Here is a 20,189-nt window from a genome sequence, read left to right as displayed (position 1 = left end):
AATGAGTTTGTAAAGTTGTGACATTTATTGAAAATTGATTGATCAGTCAGTCAGTCAGTCATCATCCAACCCTCTATACCCTAACACGGGGTCACAGGGGTCTGCTGGAGCCAATCCCAGCCAACACAGGGAGCAAGGCAGGAACAAATCCCTGGGCAGGGCCCCAGCCCACTGCAGGACACACACACATCAAGCACACACTAGGGACAATTTAGGATCGCCAATTCACCCAACCTGCATGTCCTTGGACTGTGGGAGGAAACCGGAGCACCTGGAGGAAACCCACGCAGACACAGGGAGAACATACAAACTCCACCTGGGAAGAGAACCTAGGTCTCCTTACTGCGAAGCAGCAGCGCTACCACTGTGCATCCATTGATTAATGAGATTTTTATTATTTATAGATATTAGATAATAGTCTTCACATGTGTTAATGGTCATTGTTTGCTTCCTAAACTAAGTAGTCTTAAATTTTTCACTATCTCTTTATTGACCTACTAACCTGTTGAAATCTTCACCATTGCAAGAAAGTTTAAATTCTTGTACTTAATAATCTTAAGTATTTGAGTCTTTGCTCTATTTTTAAATGCATTATAATTTTTCAGATGAGAAAACAATTTTTTCTTACAGGTGAAGCCTTTCATTCTTCTGAGCACCATCAGCACTCGGACCTAGCAGTGCCACCAAACAGTCCAACTGGTCTTTCTGCACAGCATTCCGCTATTCCTCTACCCAGGCAGATGTCTAGTCAGCATGTTCATGTGACTTCTTCCCCTGGGATGGGCACACATGTTCCTTTTAACCCTTTGGTACCAAACCTCCATGTGCCAGTATCAAAGATGGCAGCTGTGCCGGACACTCCTGCCTCCTCCATACATAAGCCTGGAACCTGCAAAAACACCCACATTCCTACTGCAAATACACCACACCCAAAAGTGCCACCCCCAACAACAGCGTGTAGTCATCCATGCAATGGACATAGTAATGGCACTGTTGCACCTTCAAGTACAGCACATTTACCTTCTGTTGCCTGCAGGTCAGTAAATTTCTTTAAATCTCACATTGGTTCTGGTGAAATGACATTGATTAAAACAGTCAATTTTGTGGATATCAATTTAAAATGTGCAAATCTCCTCAGTGCCTATTTTTGAAAGCAAATAAGGTAAATCTTACAATGACATCAGTGTTTGTCTTTCAACAGAGATCAGACTTGCAAAAGTCACAAACTCGCAAACTGCACTTCGTGTCACCCACCCTGTGAGCTGGAGGAAGGGCTGGGCGAAGATGAGGACTCCAGCTCTGAAAGAAGCTCTTGTGCTTCTTCATCTAACAATCAGAAGGATGGGAAGTACTGCGACTGCTGCTATTGCGAGTTCTTTGGCCATAATGCGGTATGCCTAGACTTATTATATCCCTCTTGGATAACATACTTACTATATATCAGACATTTAAAGCAACTATTTAGAAGTATCCATTTAGGGAAATGCTGCTTCTATAAAGCAACGTTTGCAAATCATTCAGAGTTTATTCGGTAGGTTCCAACAATTCTGAGAAATATATTGGGAATTTTGTGCAAAAAACGGTAGATGCAAGGTGCTATAACACTTTTAGAAACTAGAAAGTTCATTTTTACTTACATAGAATAGACATTAAACTTAAAAAAGTCATGCTAGTCTAAATTACTGTGTATAAATGTAAAAGAATAACATCATCACAGTAGGACTGTGCAGTATCTTAAATGTTTACTTAGTCATTTCAAAACATTGACAATGTATGACACCATCACCTTGGGGGGGAGTTGTGTAGGGTGTGTGGGCATTTTAGTTCGTGGTACATTAGTTTTGTTGTCTCACAGATTGCTGCAACTTGGCACACATAACAGTATTTGGTAATGTTATTACGATGATTTAAAGATGATTCATTCCAACTTCATTTAAAAGTGCAACAAATCACAATACTATTTTGACACAAAATTCTAAAATTAGATCTGCCTTATCATAAAATAGATTTAAATAAATGTCTAGCAACAGGAAACTAGAAGTTACTAATTACCTTTACATACTCAGTCCACAGTTGTTTTCCTTCTACCATCTTCTAAACAAAAAAGCAACACAACATATGTTTTAGAAAATAATTATTTTTTTATGTTTCATTGTGGCTTGGCTATAGCCCTTTTGCCTTCTGTTATCATGCGTGCACATGACATGCTGCAAAAAGCACATAAAGCTGATTGTTGATTGGTATTGCGAGTTTGCAGTGTTTGATGTGTATGCAGGTGGACAATGGCACTGGCTTTTTGTCAAAAATGTAAGGCACTGCTTTAGTAAATAGTGTAATCAGTTTATTTCATATTTATTATTTCATGCACAATTACATTCCTATTGTAGCAACCCTACATGGGGGTAGAAGAGAAAGGAGGACAACATAGATTATGGAAATAATAAAAAGACAGGTTTATTCTTCTTTAAAGGTTACAAGATTAAAAAAGCAAGTGTCTTTAAGTGATGTTACAGTAAGAAAAGCTATAACTAATTACATCTCTGACTGCCTTTTCTCCATTGTTATGGCCTTAGAAAATGCCCTGGTGGCTGCTCTGGTGTTTCATTTGGCCCTAAAGCATACCGTCTCATTGTCGCAACTTACGCATGTTTAGTCTTTTCATTCCTGTTTGTTACTTGTTGATTCTTCCAACTCCTGTAGCCTGCTCTGGCTCCCTTTTCAACTGTTTTTTCTTTTTGCATAGAGATGGAGCTCTCTCCTGTGATCGTCATTGGTTGCAGAGAGTAATCTGTTTAGTCAGTGTCCTGTTCCTCCTCCCAGTTCATTATTACTTTTACATGTGGTGGGGAGGGGGTATATTATTATATGATCTTGGGGGTGAGATCCTTTGATAGTTTAAGAATCACTGGTACCAGCTTCAAAAAGAGCTATTGTTCAGGTAGCTTTGACGTAGCCAAGTCCCACTTTATAGACAGACAGATAGAAAACAGCAACAATCCCAGTCCTTTGCAGTTGGCATTCTTTTTGCCTTTTTTAAACTTTGCCCTTATTTTTTTCAGTGTTGCGTTTCTACTAAGTGAAATACATTAGAATGGATAAACTTTATTAACCCCAAAGGCACATTTCAATGCATACATCAGCAAAATCATAAAATAAAATGATACCCACTCACAGGACAAATATAGCCAATCAATCAATCGATAAATACATATATAAAATAAATGAATAAATATATATTGTGCAGAAATATCAAAATGAATTGAAAGAATGGGAAGCCTTGAATTACCTGGGCAGTGGGCAGAAAATATACCCAGAAGCACTGCTTAGCAAATCATGGTAGAATGAGCCTGTGGCTAAATGTTCTCGAAGAGCACGCCTTAATGAATTAAGACAACAGTGTTAAATAAAATTTGGAAGCTGCTGTTTTCTTAATTTATAACAGAAATATATTTTCCAAGAAAGTAATTTAAAGTTGCCTGTAAGGAACAGCCTAATGGACAACCTCTGCTTTCTCTAATAGAAGCACTTTTATGTGCATTGTTCATGTTTACCGTTTTAATGCATCTTTCATGTAGCATTTATTCTATAAAAGGAAATTTATGGAAAGGGATTTAACAAAATACTTGTCAATTAAATGCAGTGTGGTCCAAAATTAATTTTTGGATGTAGTTGCATGTCTATTTTGTTACTCGTTCTGAATTTATTAGTATAGCTGTTAAATCAAATGGTTCATGGAATGTTGAATTGAGACCAGCAAATAATAGTTCTTTTGTGGTTAGGAAAATGACAATAGATTTCACAGTATTGCTATCTTCTGGATTTCTTTGTTACCCAGCTATGTCACTGATTTATTGCAAATTGTCCATAGGTTGTAAATGTAAATTTTTCATATTTAATTTTTTTATAGCCACCTGCTGCCCCAACAAGTCGGAACTATGCAGAAATTAGAGAAAAGCTTAGATCGCGGTTGACTCGGCGAAAAGAGGAGCTCCCCCAGCGGCAGGATTCTGACTTGACTATGCCTAGTGCCATAGATCATAGAGATGTGGATGAACTGCTTGACTTCATCAATAGTACTGAGCCCAAGCCTGTTAATAGTGCTAAGGCTGCCAAACGTGCACGCCACAAGCAAAAAAAGAAGGTAAGAATCTGACTGTTATGTACTGAATTGTGCATCTCTATTTTTTCTTGAAAACTTAAGTTGCACCACAGAAGGATGTAAATGATTGTAAGCCTTATATTGCTGGAGCACCTTGATCAAGGGCAGTATCATAGCAGTGAATAGTGGAAAACCTCTTTCAGTTAGATGGGATGGAGCATCTTATTGATGGGCAGTAGTTTTCTCATTAGAAGCGTTTTTTTGCTTTTACTGGTTGAATTAATTGAATTTGAATATTCTATAGGCAAAACAAGCTGGTAGCTATAACTCTTAATCTATAACTCTATAATATTATACAAGTTGATTTTCTGTACATACAGTTGTGTATTGGATCTCCTATTTTCAGGGATTTGTCTGTAAAAAATATCAGCTTTGTTTCCTTTATAAAATGATCTAGCTTGAGTTATAATGTCATCAGCTCAGGGGATTTTTTTTTTATAAACAGTTTAATTATTCATAAAGGGATGGTTGATGTGGGCTAGCAAATTGATCAGGCAGTCAATCTGTTTGATTAACTGATACAATTCATATACCCCTTGTTAAATTCAGTTCACTTGATTAAAAATAGATATAATGTCAAATCCTCTTACAGGACACAGATGATTAAACAAACTACAAATGCTTAGTATCAGGCACTCATTGTAATTGCCACATAGTAGTTCAGTCAACAAAGGGGAAAGACATTAATTAAATCTAACTTATAATTTGGAATACCAAATGTGTTAAAGGAGCAGTGGAAGCTTTTGTTGAGGCTGGCAGTTTGACCATCAACATAACTATAAAAGTCACCTATTAAAACAACTTTATATTTAAGTCAGGTCACATGAAAAATTGTAGAACTTAAGGAGATCTGTAAATTTTAAATCACTTTTAATATACATACATACAATTCATTCCTTAGGTAATAAAGAAGAGTATTATTAGAGACTTGAAGATTTTCCGTCAAAAATTTGTACTAAATCAACTTCCTCATTATATAGTGAAGCGTTTATGGATAAAGAATAAGACCAACCATAACTGTTAGTTGAGGCCTTGACGAAGATGTTCAAGAATTTGTTTCTGTAAGGAAATGAACATTAGCTTTTCTACACATTTTAAAATACATTAAAATATAGGCTGTATGAGGCAATATGCTTATCAGTGTGCTGACATCCTGTATTCTAAACATTTCCTTATGGTGTTTTACTGCCAAGGTTTGGAGTAATTCAAAGTATCCACTGCAGATCTCTGTTGAAAAAAATGGCCATCACCAAAAACAATTTGCATAAATCTTAAGGAGTGTGGTTTGGGGTGCATGTCTTCCATCAGTTTAACGAAGCATACCTATGGACTGCTATTACTCTGTGTGATCTTGATTTTTTATTTTTACTGTGTTTTTCTTGCACTTCTGAGATTTTGTATATAGAAATTGGCATGCCACACTATATAATACTGAGGACTAGGAGCTTGTACTACATCCACATTGGTAACCTCTGTGCCTAGGGCATATCATTTGGCTTCTTTGATGAATCTCTAATTAAAATTGACCCAAGCAGTGCTTTTCCATAATTTTTGCTGCTAGTTCATACAGCTCTCTTGATATTTTTGTTTTACACAGCAATACCAGAGATGACCAAATAATTTAAGATAATTTTTAGTCTGTCTTTTCCTAGCATCTCTAATTTTCATTTGCATTTTTTATCAAACAAAACACTGGCTATATTTATACACAAAAAAAAAAAAAAAATAATGTATGTACCCTGGATAAATATGGTGAGCAGGAGTGGATGATTACTTTTGAATAGATAATCCCCCTTAAACTAAGCATGTTTGGGCCTGGCCAGTACTTGGATGAGAGACCATTTAGGAAAAGTTTGTGTTTCTCCTGCAAGAGTTTTTGGTGAAGCCAGTAGGGGGCACTTACCTGTGGGTTGTTTGTGGATTCCAATGTCCCAATGCAATGATGCCATGCTGTAAAAATTGCTGCCATCTTTCGAATGAGATGCAAAACCGAGGTTCTGATTCTCTGTGATCATAAATGATCTCTGGGCATCTTTCAAAAAGAGTAAAGATATTTCTCAATGTCCTGGCTAAATTACCCAGCATGGCCTGGTGATTTTGGCCCATCCCCTGTCTCTTATTGGCACTCTATCTCCCTCACCATTTAGTCACCTAATAGCTAAAGTGTGGTTAGCGTACTGGTGCAAGAATGGCTACCGTCACATCATCCAGGTGGATGCTACACATTGTTGGTTGAAGTGGTTCCCCACTGTATTTTTAAAAGTGTTTTGAGAAGGATGGTAATCAGTCAGTCATTTTCTAACCTGCTTAGTCCTGAACAGGGTCACAGGGGCCTGCTGGAGCCTATCCCAGCTAGCATACGGCGCAATGCAGGAAAAAACTCTGGACAGGGAGCCAGTCCATCACAGGGCAAACACACACACACAACCCAATCACACAGGAATATCAAATTCACTTGACCTGCATATCTTTGGACTGTGGGACGAAACCGAAACACCTGGAAGAAACCCACACAGACACGGGGAGAACATGCAAAATCTAGAAAGGGAGGACCAAGAATGTGAACCCTGGTCTCCTTACTGCGAGGCAATGGTGCTATCACTGCGCCACTGTGCTGTCTTAGGTTGAAAATGCTCTATGTAAGTGTAATTAATTATTATTATTACAGTACAAAAGTATTTGCTATTTTATCTCCCTCTCCTGCCAGTTGAGCATTTTCCCGACTTGATAAGTTTCTATCAGATTTATGTTCTGGATTTAAATACAACCAAACCCATACCCCAGAAACACCAGGCTACAACTTTTTTGAGCAACTTCCTTTACTCTATTGACAGTGTGATCATTAGAGAATGATAGTAAGCCATAATGGAGATACACTCATTCATGTCTTTGGATCTTTCATGATGCGGATGGGTGTACAGCTGAGTAAAGTTTTTAATACCTGCTTGGAGGCACTGCACTGGCCTAGAATGTTTTTGACTTCCGCAAAAAGACACTAGCTGACGTAATCTCTTAAGGCACCCAGACCTGTTTCCTTCCTAGTATATTTCTCCCATAGATAATAACATTGTTAATCTGTCTCTATGCCTTTGCCATTTAAAAGGAGCATTATTGGGGAATGGTATAAAGGCGAACTGACAACAGATTGTGAACTGTGCGTAGAGATTTACATATTTTTTTTCTTGACAGACACAGACGTTATGGTCATAAAAAGCACAGCAGTTGTATAAATTTGCAGTCTTAATGAAAAGGTGCTGTTTGCAATCAGACATGAAGATCACTTTATTATTTCATGGATTCACAAGTGTTTGGGTGGAGAAGTATACCCCTGGCTCTCAGTGCTGTAAAGACTGTGTGTGAGTAAGGCATTGAGAACATGCATCACTATATGAGAACAACCATTGCATACTGGTTATTCAAAGGTTGTACTAAAAAAGCCAATTTAAGCCACCTTTGTAACAGATATTCCCAAGGTTGCCAATGCTTATTCCAAAAAATAGACAAAGTTTAGGTCTAGCAGATACTTACGGCTGTTCTGATCAAATCACTTGCCTCACAGGAAATGCAATTTTAATTTGTTCTTTTTCTTTTTTGACCAATTTAGGAAAAAGAGAAGGCTCAGCAGTGTAGCATGGACCGCCAAAGGCCAGATGTACGCTTACCTCCTCCTGGCCAGCAGTCTAATGAAGCAGTTACTGGAGACAGTGAAAGTGATAGGGTGCTTGAGTGGCCTCAGAGGGAGCTGGAGAGAGTCAACAGTTTTCTAACTAGTCGGCTTGAAGAAATTAAAAATACCATTAAAGACTCAATCAGGGCCTCTTTTAGCATGTATGACCTCAACTTGGATGTAAATGACTTTCCTAAGAAAGCGGCCACACTTGATAGCAACCATTTGCTGTCACATATTAATGGTTCCTCTGACCAGCAGCAGATCGACTTAGACCTTTCACCACTGACTCTAGGTAGCCTGAAAAATCATCTGGTCAATGGCAGGGAGGACCCTGTTTCAGAAGACTGCAGTGCCAGTGATGATGTCCGGAGGCTGAATGCCACCCCAAATCTGTCCAAACTTATTCGTGTACGTACACCAGAAAGGAACCGCAGTCCTACAAACTCTTCTCTCACAGCCTCATCTTCATCATGCATGAAGAACAAAGATGACTGTTCTGACTCTAAAGAAACCATAGTAACTGGAAACAGTGGGAAGCTGAAAAAGGGCAAAAAACAGCAGTCATCAAAGGTCAACAAGTCTGTCCCAGGGATGGAAAGTCAGAAAACTAAAGATCAACTGTTCAAGGTTTCTGAAACAGGATGCAGCTCAAAGCCTAACTTAAAATCACAAGTCCAATGCCTAGCAGCCCCTGTGGAGCTTCCAAGGAGCCCAGCAATGGCAGTTAAGGGTTTAAATGGCAGCTTGGACTCTAGTGGCTGCAGGCAGCTAGAAAGGAACTGTGCTGAGACTCGAGACGCAAAAGGAGGACCCAAGGGAGGTTGTGTACCAGAGATGAAATCTCATATTTCGACAGTTCAGGCCTGTCAGCAGTCTAAGAACAAGCTCAAAAAGAACAAAAATAAGGTGGACAAGTCCAACAGCTCTATAGGTAAGTGTGTTGGGTTTGTTTTCATTGGCAATATGTTGCTTTTCTAAGTTGATTAGCTTGCAATGAATGCCCTCCTCAAAATATTGAGTACTTGCATCTTAAATATATCATTGTGTAAGGTGTGCTGGTCACTTTAAACTGAATGTGTTGCTGACAGGCCTAATCTGGTGTAGAAGATTTAACTTATATGTTAAACAAATACTTACAGACATTGAAATAATTTTAACAGTAGAAGAATTTGTTTAATACAAAGGTTTTGTTGGATGCTCCTCTGAATCAGTTTAGGAAATCATTAGTGGAATTTAAATTAGTTAACTATATTCTTCTCATGAAGGCTTTTGCCTACTTTTTATGTACAGGAATTGTTAGTACACTGCACATGCTTAGGTGCCAACATGTTACATATGGTGGTGGTGTGCAATTTATAGAGCCATGTTCATAACAGCCTACATTAGCTTGATGTCTTTATAATTAAACTTACCACATTCTCCAACCCCCCCACTCCCCACTTCCCCACCTAAGCCTCAACCCCCCCGCCAGTTTACAAGCCTCAATGCAGTAATGACTACTTTGGTGGACTGCCTCTGTTTGTATAATTTTTGCATGAACATGTACTTTCTGCCGTATTATTTGGGTTCGTTTGAGTTATGCTTTTAAAAGTGCAGTTTATCCTCATGACAGTCTGATCCAAGTTTTCATCATTTTTGCCCTGCTATTGTTTGTCATATTGGTTGCAATAGGCTCTCAATAATTAAAATTCACAACCTAATTATATTTGTATCACAGTATGCAGCGTTGCAATTGTAAGACACCGCACAATGCCATGTAGTTATAAAGCGATTTTCAATGCATCTTAATGCATCTTCAAGTTTTACTTACATAGTTTTCTCTAAATGTGACCACTTTCCACTTTTAATACCAAATTATAAGTCATCTTAAAAAAAATTATTTTATTAGTTTTCATTCTTGCAACACAATAGCAAATGGAAGTGACATCTGGCAAATTCCTTTAGGCATCAGCCTATTTTACAGAATTGTGTAGTGTCTACAAGAAAAATAACTGTATGCCTTCATGGTAGCCTTGTTGTTTAAATTACCATGAATTTCAACCTGTCCTCAATTACTAAACATAACATAAAGCAGGACTTGAAATTCGGTGCAGGATTATGGGTATCCCACACAAATTGAGTAATTCGTGAAAATTCTGACTGTAAATACGTGAATTTCAGGCTCATATTTATTCATTAATGTATCTTTCTTGGTTGTTGCAAGAATATTCAAAGCCTTTATAAAAATCCTGTTTTATAATTGTTCTGAATTTTTTACTTATGAATAATATGTTTTCATTGTGTTTGTTTTGTTAAGCTCATGTGCATAGGTTGCGGTTGCTTTTGAGTTGAGCCTGGAGCTGCTGATCAGCAGAGTTGTGCAACTACACAACAGGAGTCAAGGCCTTTTGTTTAAACTAAACTTTAGAAGAACTTCAACTAAATTTTGTTATTGAAAACTAAAAACAGGCTGAAGTATATTCTTGTGCTCAATTGGAAAACAAAAACCTAAAATTGACTTGGTTTGTTTAGTGAATTCATATTTCATTTCCATCCTTTTTATATGATGAACCATCATTTTCCAACTGAGATGTGTAATATTCATTTCATTGAAATGGTTATGATGGGCTGAATGCCTTTAAACCTGAAACTGTAAAGTATGTCAGTGACACATATAAAACAAATAAAGAATGTTCAAGGGTAACTTTCAAGAAAATCAATGGTAGATATACCCACGACTAAGACAACCACCTAACTGAAAAGGAAATTTCAGCAGAACAATTAGGACTTATGAAACACCTTTCTCTATTATAACAAAGTACACCTCATTTTTCTCTTATGGTATTTTAGAAATGTCATTTGGTTTTGGTAATAGTCTCAAATTAAACACGTTATGTTCAGTAGCAAACTAAATAATAGCCATAGTCATTCTCAAACCCACTTACTCAAGTTCAGAGTAGCAGGGTGCAAGTGCCTAATCCTGGCAGCATGGGGTGCAATTCAGGAAAAGGTGTATGGTCAGGGTACTGATTTATCACAGGGTCCACTCGCATACATAGTAATATCATAGTAACACTTACACTGAGGCAATGTAACCAAACCTGCACAGCCTTGAGAGTGTAGGAGGAGTACCCTGAATAACAGGGTAGTAATGTATTTGCCAGCAATGCTAAAGAATGTATGTTACTAACTTGCACTATTTATTTTATTTATTTTTATATAAATTATTTTTTCAGGAGTAAAATGAAGTGTATTGCTTTACGCCATAGTGTGATAAGTGGTCCGTGGTGATGGGTATACTGTATTTTAAATAAATCATTACACCCTGTAAAATGCAGGGTCTGATCAGGCATAGGTGTGCGTGAACATTCTTTTTTCCTGGCACTGTTGAGGTGCCTGGATGATTGCATGTGTACATGCGAACGTGAGTGTTAGTTAGGTGCCTCTTTATTGTCTCGGCGAGGTGACGAATTATTATACCTGCACCCAGTCAGGAAGGCTGAGTATAAGGAGAGGTACTGCGTGGCACAGAGGGGATTGAGTCTTGAAAGCAAGAAAGAGATTGGGAATAATTAAAAGAAAGAAGATAATAGAGGTTAAAGGAAAAGAGAGAGAATGAGAGGCAGGATTGAGAGAGCCATGCCAACAGGAGTGAAGGCAGATGATCAGGTGTGAGCCTGTGAATTGAAGGAACCTGAGGAAGGGGTGCTCCTATTGAGCGATCACCAGGGGGTAGGAGTTGCCTGATATGTGGTGTACCCACAGGTGCTGAGGCACTGGTGGCTAGAGACAGATGCGCAGCACCCCGAAGGACTCTTAATGGAGACCTTATTTTCAAGATCCCATACAGGGTAAGCTGTGGAGAATTTGGCTTTTTAAAAAAAATATATATATATATATATATATATATAAAAGAAAATCTTTCTCTGGGATAATTTCGGGTCCCGCGAGACAAAACTTTTTGCCAAGAGATACAGCCACGCCCACGGTCCAATCACTTCTCATTCTTGTGAATGCTATTGTTAGCAGAATTGCCAAGTCCGCGGTTTTCTCGCCCAATTGGGCTGCTTTCAAAAGCTAGTTGCAGGAAGTTTTTAGCAGTTGTGGATTGCAATTTTTTTGGGCTGGTTTCTGATTTTTGTTGCTTTAATTTCGGCTGCAAGAAATATTTATTTCATTTTCAGCTTTCAACTGAAAATCAGCACTACAAACGTATACTGTGTTCAAGTAAAAAACCTAGTATATGTACAGAGGTGCTACAACGCTTACTTATTTTCCAATTTTGGAACTTGTTACTTACTTGGAAGACATCTTGTTGAGTGGCTGCTGTAGAGTGTAGACACGTGGTTTTTTGTTTCATTTTAATCAACTGAAATCGCATAGTGTGTTGTTCTTTGTTTTCATCTGTAGTTATCATGGGTAAGAGGTCAAAGTATGAAATGTGATACAACAATAATTTGGAGAAAGAAGCCACATTAATGGATTGTGTACACATTGATGATACTTAGGCTTTCTGTCAGTATTGCAAATGTGACATTCATGCCCATATTGGCGACTTTGTGCTTTGTCATTTCAGCATGATTCACTAACGAAATGCCGTGCCTTTTTTCAAATGCATGGACTTTACTTGATGATCTTTACAAGATAGCAGAGTTGAAGCTGGCGGCTCATGTGACATACAATTCCAGTATAGCAACAGTAGATCACATAGGAGAGCTTGTTAAAGACATCTCAGGTAAAGACATAGCACTCCACCGAACAAAATATTCCACACTCATCAAAAATGTTCTCAGGCCTTCAGTGCATGAAGAATTAATCTCAGACGTGGTGCAGTTAGACAGTAAGGAGACTGTCTACTCCTTAATAATTAACAAAAGTACAGACATTAGCTTAGAAAAACAACTCTGTGTGATGGTGCAATACTACAGTTGTTTGCTAAGTTCTATTGTCACAACACTGGGAATAATATTGCTTGAATCAGGTACAGCAGATGCAGTATTCAGTGCAATTTCTCAAGTCAAACAAGCTGCCTATGAACAAATGCTTGGGATTAGCAACTAATGGCTGTAATTCTATGTGTGGAAAAAACAATTCAGCCATAACACAATTTCACAAACTTTACCCTGACATAGTACACATGAAGTGCATACGTCATTCAATTCAACTAAGTTTATCACATGCACCGAAGGTGATGCCAAGAAACGTTAATTTCATGATATCAGAGACCTATAACTGGTTTGCCCACAGTACAATTCCCAGCTGAAATACAAACAATTATTCCAGTGTATTAATGTTGGCGAAGAACCACTAAAGATTTTGAAGTTATCAGATGCTTGTTGGCTATCTATCGCTCCTTGCTTCAAGCTAAGCTATATACATAAATAATAAAACTGCAACTTGCATTTATAATGTTATCTGTGGTATAGCCCTACGGAATCGTATTAGGGCCAAAAATACAGACACAATGAAGAAAACAAAAACTATACGTCGAGAATAAAGTCGACATTTCCACTTTATTTTCGTAGTTTATCTATACTAATAAAAGACAAAGCCCTCACTGACTGACTGACTGACTCATCACTAATTCTCCAACTTCCCGTGTAGGTAGAAGGCTGAAATTTGGCAGGCTCATTCCTTACAACTTACTTACAAAAGTTGTGCAGGTTTCATTTCGAAATTCTATGCGTAATGGTCATAACTGGAACCTATTTTTTCGTCCATATACTATAATAGACTTCTGGTCGATGGCGGTGGGAGGCGGAGTTACGCCTCCCACGTAATTTAGTGCCTGCCCATATAAGGCCGCCCGTCAGCGGCAATCCAATAGAAACACTGCCGCTAAATATTCACGGGTGAAGGACTGTGCTTATGCAGACAAAGATGAGATGGTCAGGGTGGTGCTTGGCACAAACTCGGCGAAAGTGCGAGAGAAACTTTTAAGTGCCGGGTCTTAGCTAACATTAAATACAGCCGTGGACATCTCATGAGATGGCACCAGCACAGCTGGGAACCTTCGATGCATGTACACCGAGCAGCTCACGTGAACTGACGCAGTGCACAGACAAAAAGCAACAGTTCCAAAGAGTGCTGAACACGAAAACCGAATTACACAATTGAGAAGGCAGCAAAAAATATGAAGCGTGTGACACATGCAAACATATTCATAAGTGCAGCTACTGCGGAAACAAAGCACACGGTGGAGAAAGTCAATGTCCCGCTAAAGGAAGACAGTGTAAAAAAAAACCTGTGCATGCAGTGTGTCACGTCTCAGATAAGAGGAAGACGAGCTGTTTTTTGATGCAGTAAGAAACGAATCGATGAATGAAACCTGTTATCTTTACAACGATTGACAAACTCGGAATGTAACTTGAACACAACTCATCATACAAATACGAACCTGCTTGAAACAAATAATGATAATCAAATCCTTGATGACAGCAACACTCATAACACTCACAAAACAATTACTGTATATTGACAATCATGTTACGTTATTTTTAAAATGTTCCCTTTTCTTTTTCATAACTTCTTTAACACACTACTTCTCCGCTGTGAAGCGCGAGAGTGGGTCAAAACTTGAATATATAAAGTCAAAGCAATAATATATAAAGTCAGTGTCAGTATATATAAAGTCAAAACTTTTTTCTGAATATATAGTCAAAACTTGAATATATAAAGTCAGCGCTTGAATATATAAAGTCAGCGCTGGAATATATAAAGTCAGCATCGGAATATATAAAGTCAGCGCTGGAATATATAAAGTCATTCTTGATTATATAAAGTCAACATCGGAGTATATAAACCCATTCCTGAATATATAAAGTCAAAGTCAAAATATATTGATTGAAATGACTCAGGCACATTTTTAGTAAACTAAAAAAACTGAAATAAGTTAACAAAAACGTATTCAGAAAAATAACTTAAAAAAACACTGTTCGGTTAATGTTTTGAAAGTGATGCATGTGCCCTGCCCAGGATTGGTTCCTGCCTTGCGCCCAGTGTTAGCTGGGATTGGCTCCAGCAGACCTCCGTGACCCTGTGGTCGGATTCAACGGGTTGGGAAATGGATGGATATTCCAGCTGACTGTATATTCCGAGCTGACTTTATATATTCAAGTTTTGACTTTATATATTCCAGCGCTGACTTTATATATTCCGACGCTGACTTTATATATTCCGACACTGACTTTATATATTCAAGTTTTGACTTTATATATTCAGAAACAAGTTTTTACTTTATATATACCGACGCTGACTTTATATATTCAAGTTTTGACTTTATATATTCGGGAATGACTTTATATATTCAAGTTTTGACTTTATATATTCTGACGCCTTGACTTTATATATTCAGAAAATCAATGTATTTGCCTATTTGGCACCCCATAGTGTGTGTGTATGTATATATGTATTTATATGTATATATATGTTTATATATATGTGTGTGTGTGTATATGTATATATATATATATATGTATATATATATATATATATGTATGTATATATATGTATGTATATATATGTATATATATATATATGTATGTATATATATGTATATGTATGTGTGTGTGTATATATATATATATATATATATATATATATATATATATATATATGTATATGTATATATATATATATATATATATATATATATATATATTATATATATATTATATATATATATATATATATATGTCACGACGCCATGCAGTCAGTAACACTCATCACTCACAACAGTGACAAAACAATTACATTGACAATCATGTAATGTTATTTTCAAAATGTTTCCTTTTCTTTTTCATTATTTCTTTAACACACTACTCCTCCGCTGCGAAGTACGGGTATTTTGCTAGTTTTATAATTAAAGTAGAATGTCGTAAACTAAACTTCATCCTAAAATCAATGTTTAATTCACTAGATTTTCTCAAACCCTATCATAAGTTCTGTAGCACATTAAATGCTTTAAGTGTTCCCCAACCCAGTTGTTAATTGCTATGCTCTCCTTAAACTGACTTACTTTTGCACTAAGAGGCAGCGATCACCGCACAGAATATATTCACTTCATGATATTCCTGCTGTCTGAAAATGTAGAATGCTAAAATAATTTTTCATGACAAAATGCATTAAAACAGGTATTAAACATGCACGGTAGTGTGGCCGTAGTGCTGCTCCCTCGCAGTAAGAGGTCCCCAGGTGTACGTTCAGTGTAGAGAACTTTATGGAAGATGTGACGAGGTTCCAAAATACTGGATGTATGAATCGAATGTTGGGTTTGTGATCTGGTGGTCGAAGACACGAACACAGAATTCAATGGATGTTCTTCTGAGCGGGCTCTCTTTATTGCATGCGTGCTGTCTCTTTCTGACGCATTAAACCTCCAGTTCCTATCCTTCCTTTTTCTTTCTCCGCATAACCAATTGCCACATGATAAACGTCCTTGTGAAATTAAAACTAGTTATAAACCTAGACCACGGAGTGTTCAGAACTTTAAAAAAATCTTCGTTATACATGTTTAATTATGCCGTCCATTCAGCGTTGCACCCATCCCAGCAAGCATTGTGTGCAAGGCAGGAGGAAATCCTGAACCTGGTGCCAGCACATCGCAGGGTGAATACGAGCAATACATACACTAGCAGGGTTAATATAGCATAAGAAAACCCGCCATTCTACATGACTTTGAAAGGAAACTGAAGTGAGTAAGCCCACCAGAAAAACATGCAAATTCAAAGCTGGGAACACCTGGGACCCCATTGCTGCGAGGCAGCTGTGCAACCTCCACGCCACCATGACCGCAACATGATTAATACATGCTTTAATGTATTTCATCATAAAAAAAGTATTTCTCTTAGCATTCTAAATGTTCAGGGAGCAGGAATATCATGAAATTAATGTATTCTGTGTGCTGTCTGCGCCTCCTCTTAGTGCAGGAGGAAGTCAGTTTAAGAAGCAGTAGCGATTAACATGGCTCTGGGAACACAACACAAAGCATTTAATGTGCTACATAACTTATGACGTGGTTTGAGAAAATCTAGTAAATGAAATACTCATTTTAAGATGAAGCTAAGTTGACGATGTTCTACTTTAATAACAAATTACGAGAAAGAATAAAGTCAACATGTCGACTTTAATCTTGACAAATGGCGAGAATAAGGTAGAAATGTTGATTTTATGCTCGTCATAATCATCAAGATTAAAGTGGACATGTTGTCACACTAGTACACAGTACCCAGGTACATTACACAGTATTGAAAAAAATACAACTTGGATTGGAGTATTATCCAGTAGTATAGAAACAGTATTCACACATTTGAACATAATGATCCACATCCGACCTTTTAAATCCAAAGTATCTCCAGACAACAGACGTGACTCCTTTTTCCAGCAAAAGCTCTTCTGTGTAATCATGTTCAACTTTATCGTCTGCTACAGCTTCAGTTTCGGAATGTTCTCTGTCCATTTTCACCTCGCAATACCTCTATAAACGCATGTACTGTACCCCGTTGTATGCTTGTTCAGTGGCGTTGCAGTGAAAAAGAGCCCCTGCGCAACACCTCTGTGGCATGTGTTTAGCGGTGTAGCAGTGAAAAAGGTCCTCCTTAAACAGTTTCCCGCTGCGCCACATTCCAAACGTTGTTTAGGCAATTTAAGCCTGTGTTACGGTATAAGAAAAATCCATATCATAACAAAAATAAAAAATGGTTTTTGGTATGAACCGGTATACCACCCAGCACTAATATATATATATATATATATATATATATATATATATATATATGTGTGTGTGTGTGTATATATATATATATATATATATATATATATATATATAGATATAGATATATATATAGATATAGATATATATATATATATATAGATATAGATATATAGATATATATATATATATATATATATATATATAGATATAGATATAGATATAAAATGTGTGTGTGTGTGAAATGTCACCAAGGTGACACAGTGGTTTAGTGGGTAGCAATGTGGTATTGGTGGTCTGGGATCTTGAGTTTGAATTTTGCAGTAGGGTGTTGTCTGTTTGGAGAGTGCACATTCTCTTCCTGTTTATGTTTGTTTGCCTTCCTTATCCGTAGTGATGTGTAAATTAGTTTAATTAGCAATTCCAAACTGGCTCCTTTCTGATTACAAGTGTGGGTTCCAGCAGGACAGGGCCCTGTGATGAACTTAGACCTTATCTAGGTTATTTCCTGTCTTATATCCAGCTCCTCTACAGCTCCTGAGATAGATTAAACGACTTTGAGAATCTTGTTGGTTGTGTTTCAGTGGTGTTACTGTGTGGCAACTTAAAGCTCATCATAATGGTTCTTATCTTGGTTTAGTGTTGTTATATATTTTTGTATTTGTACAAAAAGATGCATTTTAATAGCTGTTTCATATTTGTATAATTCAATTTTTCCCAAGTTACCAAAGTTCTGCAGCTTCAAAGGATGATTTAGGCAATAGTGTGACACGTGTGCAAATAATTCCACAGACCAAATATATTTGCTTTAAAAGTTTTAGTAAAATTTCAAACAAAACAGTTCACTCAAAAAAATAGAGAAAAAATTGATATTAAAGAAAAGTTGTTGTATAAGAAAGGTTCTGTTTAAGGTTCATTTATCTTGTTTCATTTCTGTAAGTTTGGTCATACAGTCATACTTGAGGCACGTTAAGCAAATCAAACATGGTCAGAGCACTGCATGACATCTCCTATTCTATTTGCAAACATATCTAATAGTCCATGCTAACAGTAGGACTGTTTCCTCACAGGTTTAATTAACACTGTGTTGTACAGATATAGCTAAGAAAGTTCTATCGCATGTTAACTTGCAGGGGTAAAAGGTTATGCCATATTTTAGGTAGCTATAAGAAACTGGTATTCTCTAGAAATTTAGCAAATACTTGTATGAGTTTAAAATCAAACATTAACTTTCTAAGATTTGCTTGTAACTCAATTTTCAATTACATGCACTGTTTTTCACTTGTATTTCTTAATTAAGACAGTAAAGAGTTATATTAATATTTCAACTGTATTAATATTTTTAGCTTCTCTTTATGAACATTTTGCAACAAACCATGTCCTTTGTTACCTTTATATATGAGAATGCTTTTTTAATAACTAAATTTTATTTAGGTTTTGTTCAGTAGGTCCCCTCCTCTTAAAACAGCAAAAACCTAGTGTATAATAGGTGAACTGTGAGGCTCAGTGACTTGTTTTTTGCCAAATGTTTTGTTTTTAATCTTTGTTGTGTTAGATGACTTGAACTTTAACTTTTCACTTTTTTGTTCATTTGGGAGGTACTCTTTTAAATTATCCTACTCATATTTAAAATGTAATTCAGTTTTTTATGGGTTAAACTTTCCATTTGCTGTCAATGTCTAGAGAACCGTACACATTTATAAGTTACAGTTACTGAATTGTTCAGTGGAAGATTCCATAATGTGCAACCCAGTAGTTAAATTAGGCAGGTTTCCTGAGTGAGTGGACAAATGAATTAAATAAAACAAGAGACACAAACTTTAACATTTTTTATGTCTGCTGTTCATCCTGTAATCTTAAAAGCTATACTTCAATTATGAGACTATTCTGGTTTTATTCCACTCCATTGTCCTTTATCAAAATTGTTCTTAAATTTGAATTTAGATACAGGTAAAGACTTAAACTGAAGATCACTGCTTCACAAGTCTTGAAGCAGGTCTTCGCTACCTATAGGTATAGCCTGTGCAATTTTTGCTTTTTTCTTGCTGTTGATTGTTTTTGTATTTATTTCTCTGCAGATGACGTGTTTCTCCCCAAAGATATGGATGGGACCGAAATGGATGAAATAGATCGAGAAGTAGAATATTTCAAAAGGTATAGAAATTTATGGAAAAAATGTACACTTAAAATGTGCTAAGATCAATCTAAATATCCATTATGTGTTATGTATTTTATAATTTGTTTTAATATTAAGTGAAAGTAAGTCACAAACCACCACATTGTTGTAATATTTCATCTTTATATTATGTTTTAAAATAAATGTTCCTACTGATGATTAGTGTTGCCTTCTATAAGTAGCCCCTTTAGATGAAAGTTCAGGTTAGTGTGCTTTAAAAGAGGTCAGTAATAAGCAGAATCAAATTTTTTAAAATTAGTATTTAAATTTAATCTTGTGTGCTGAGGGTTATTTATTATCCTGTTGCTGGACATATTGTCAACTTTTTTATTATAATTATCAGGATTTTTAAAAACTAAATTTTTGTATTTTGTAGTAGGTTTTGTCTCTTTCCAGGACTTTGACCAGGATAGTTCCCACCTCATTTCAATAATTTAACTTACAAAGCAAACAACAATGTTAAGTACTACTTTGTACATTTAACACAAACCAACTT

The 20,189-nt window shown here is 36.6% G+C and overlaps 1 protein-coding gene across 1 annotated transcript in view; it reads left to right on the top strand.

Annotated features, from left to right (window-relative positions):
- Positions 1–20,189, top strand: part of fam193b (family with sequence similarity 193 member B) — a 107,367-nt gene that overhangs the window by 78,903 nt on the left and 8,275 nt on the right. The window contains exons 5-9 of the mRNA XM_039774095.1: positions 631–1,036; positions 1,202–1,391; positions 3,908–4,141; positions 7,764–8,760; positions 19,596–19,671. Coding sequence (XP_039630029.1) covers positions 631–1,036; positions 1,202–1,391; positions 3,908–4,141; positions 7,764–8,760; positions 19,596–19,671 — 1,903 coding nt within the window. The remainder of the gene's footprint in view (positions 1–630; positions 1,037–1,201; positions 1,392–3,907; positions 4,142–7,763; positions 8,761–19,595; positions 19,672–20,189) is intronic.

The sequence above is a fragment of the Polypterus senegalus genome, chromosome 13 (genome assembly GCF_016835505.1).
Source record: "Polypterus senegalus isolate Bchr_013 chromosome 13, ASM1683550v1, whole genome shotgun sequence".
Lineage (NCBI taxonomy): Eukaryota > Metazoa > Chordata > Cladistia > Polypteriformes > Polypteridae > Polypterus > Polypterus senegalus.
This window is presented reverse-complemented; position numbering and strand designations above follow the sequence as displayed.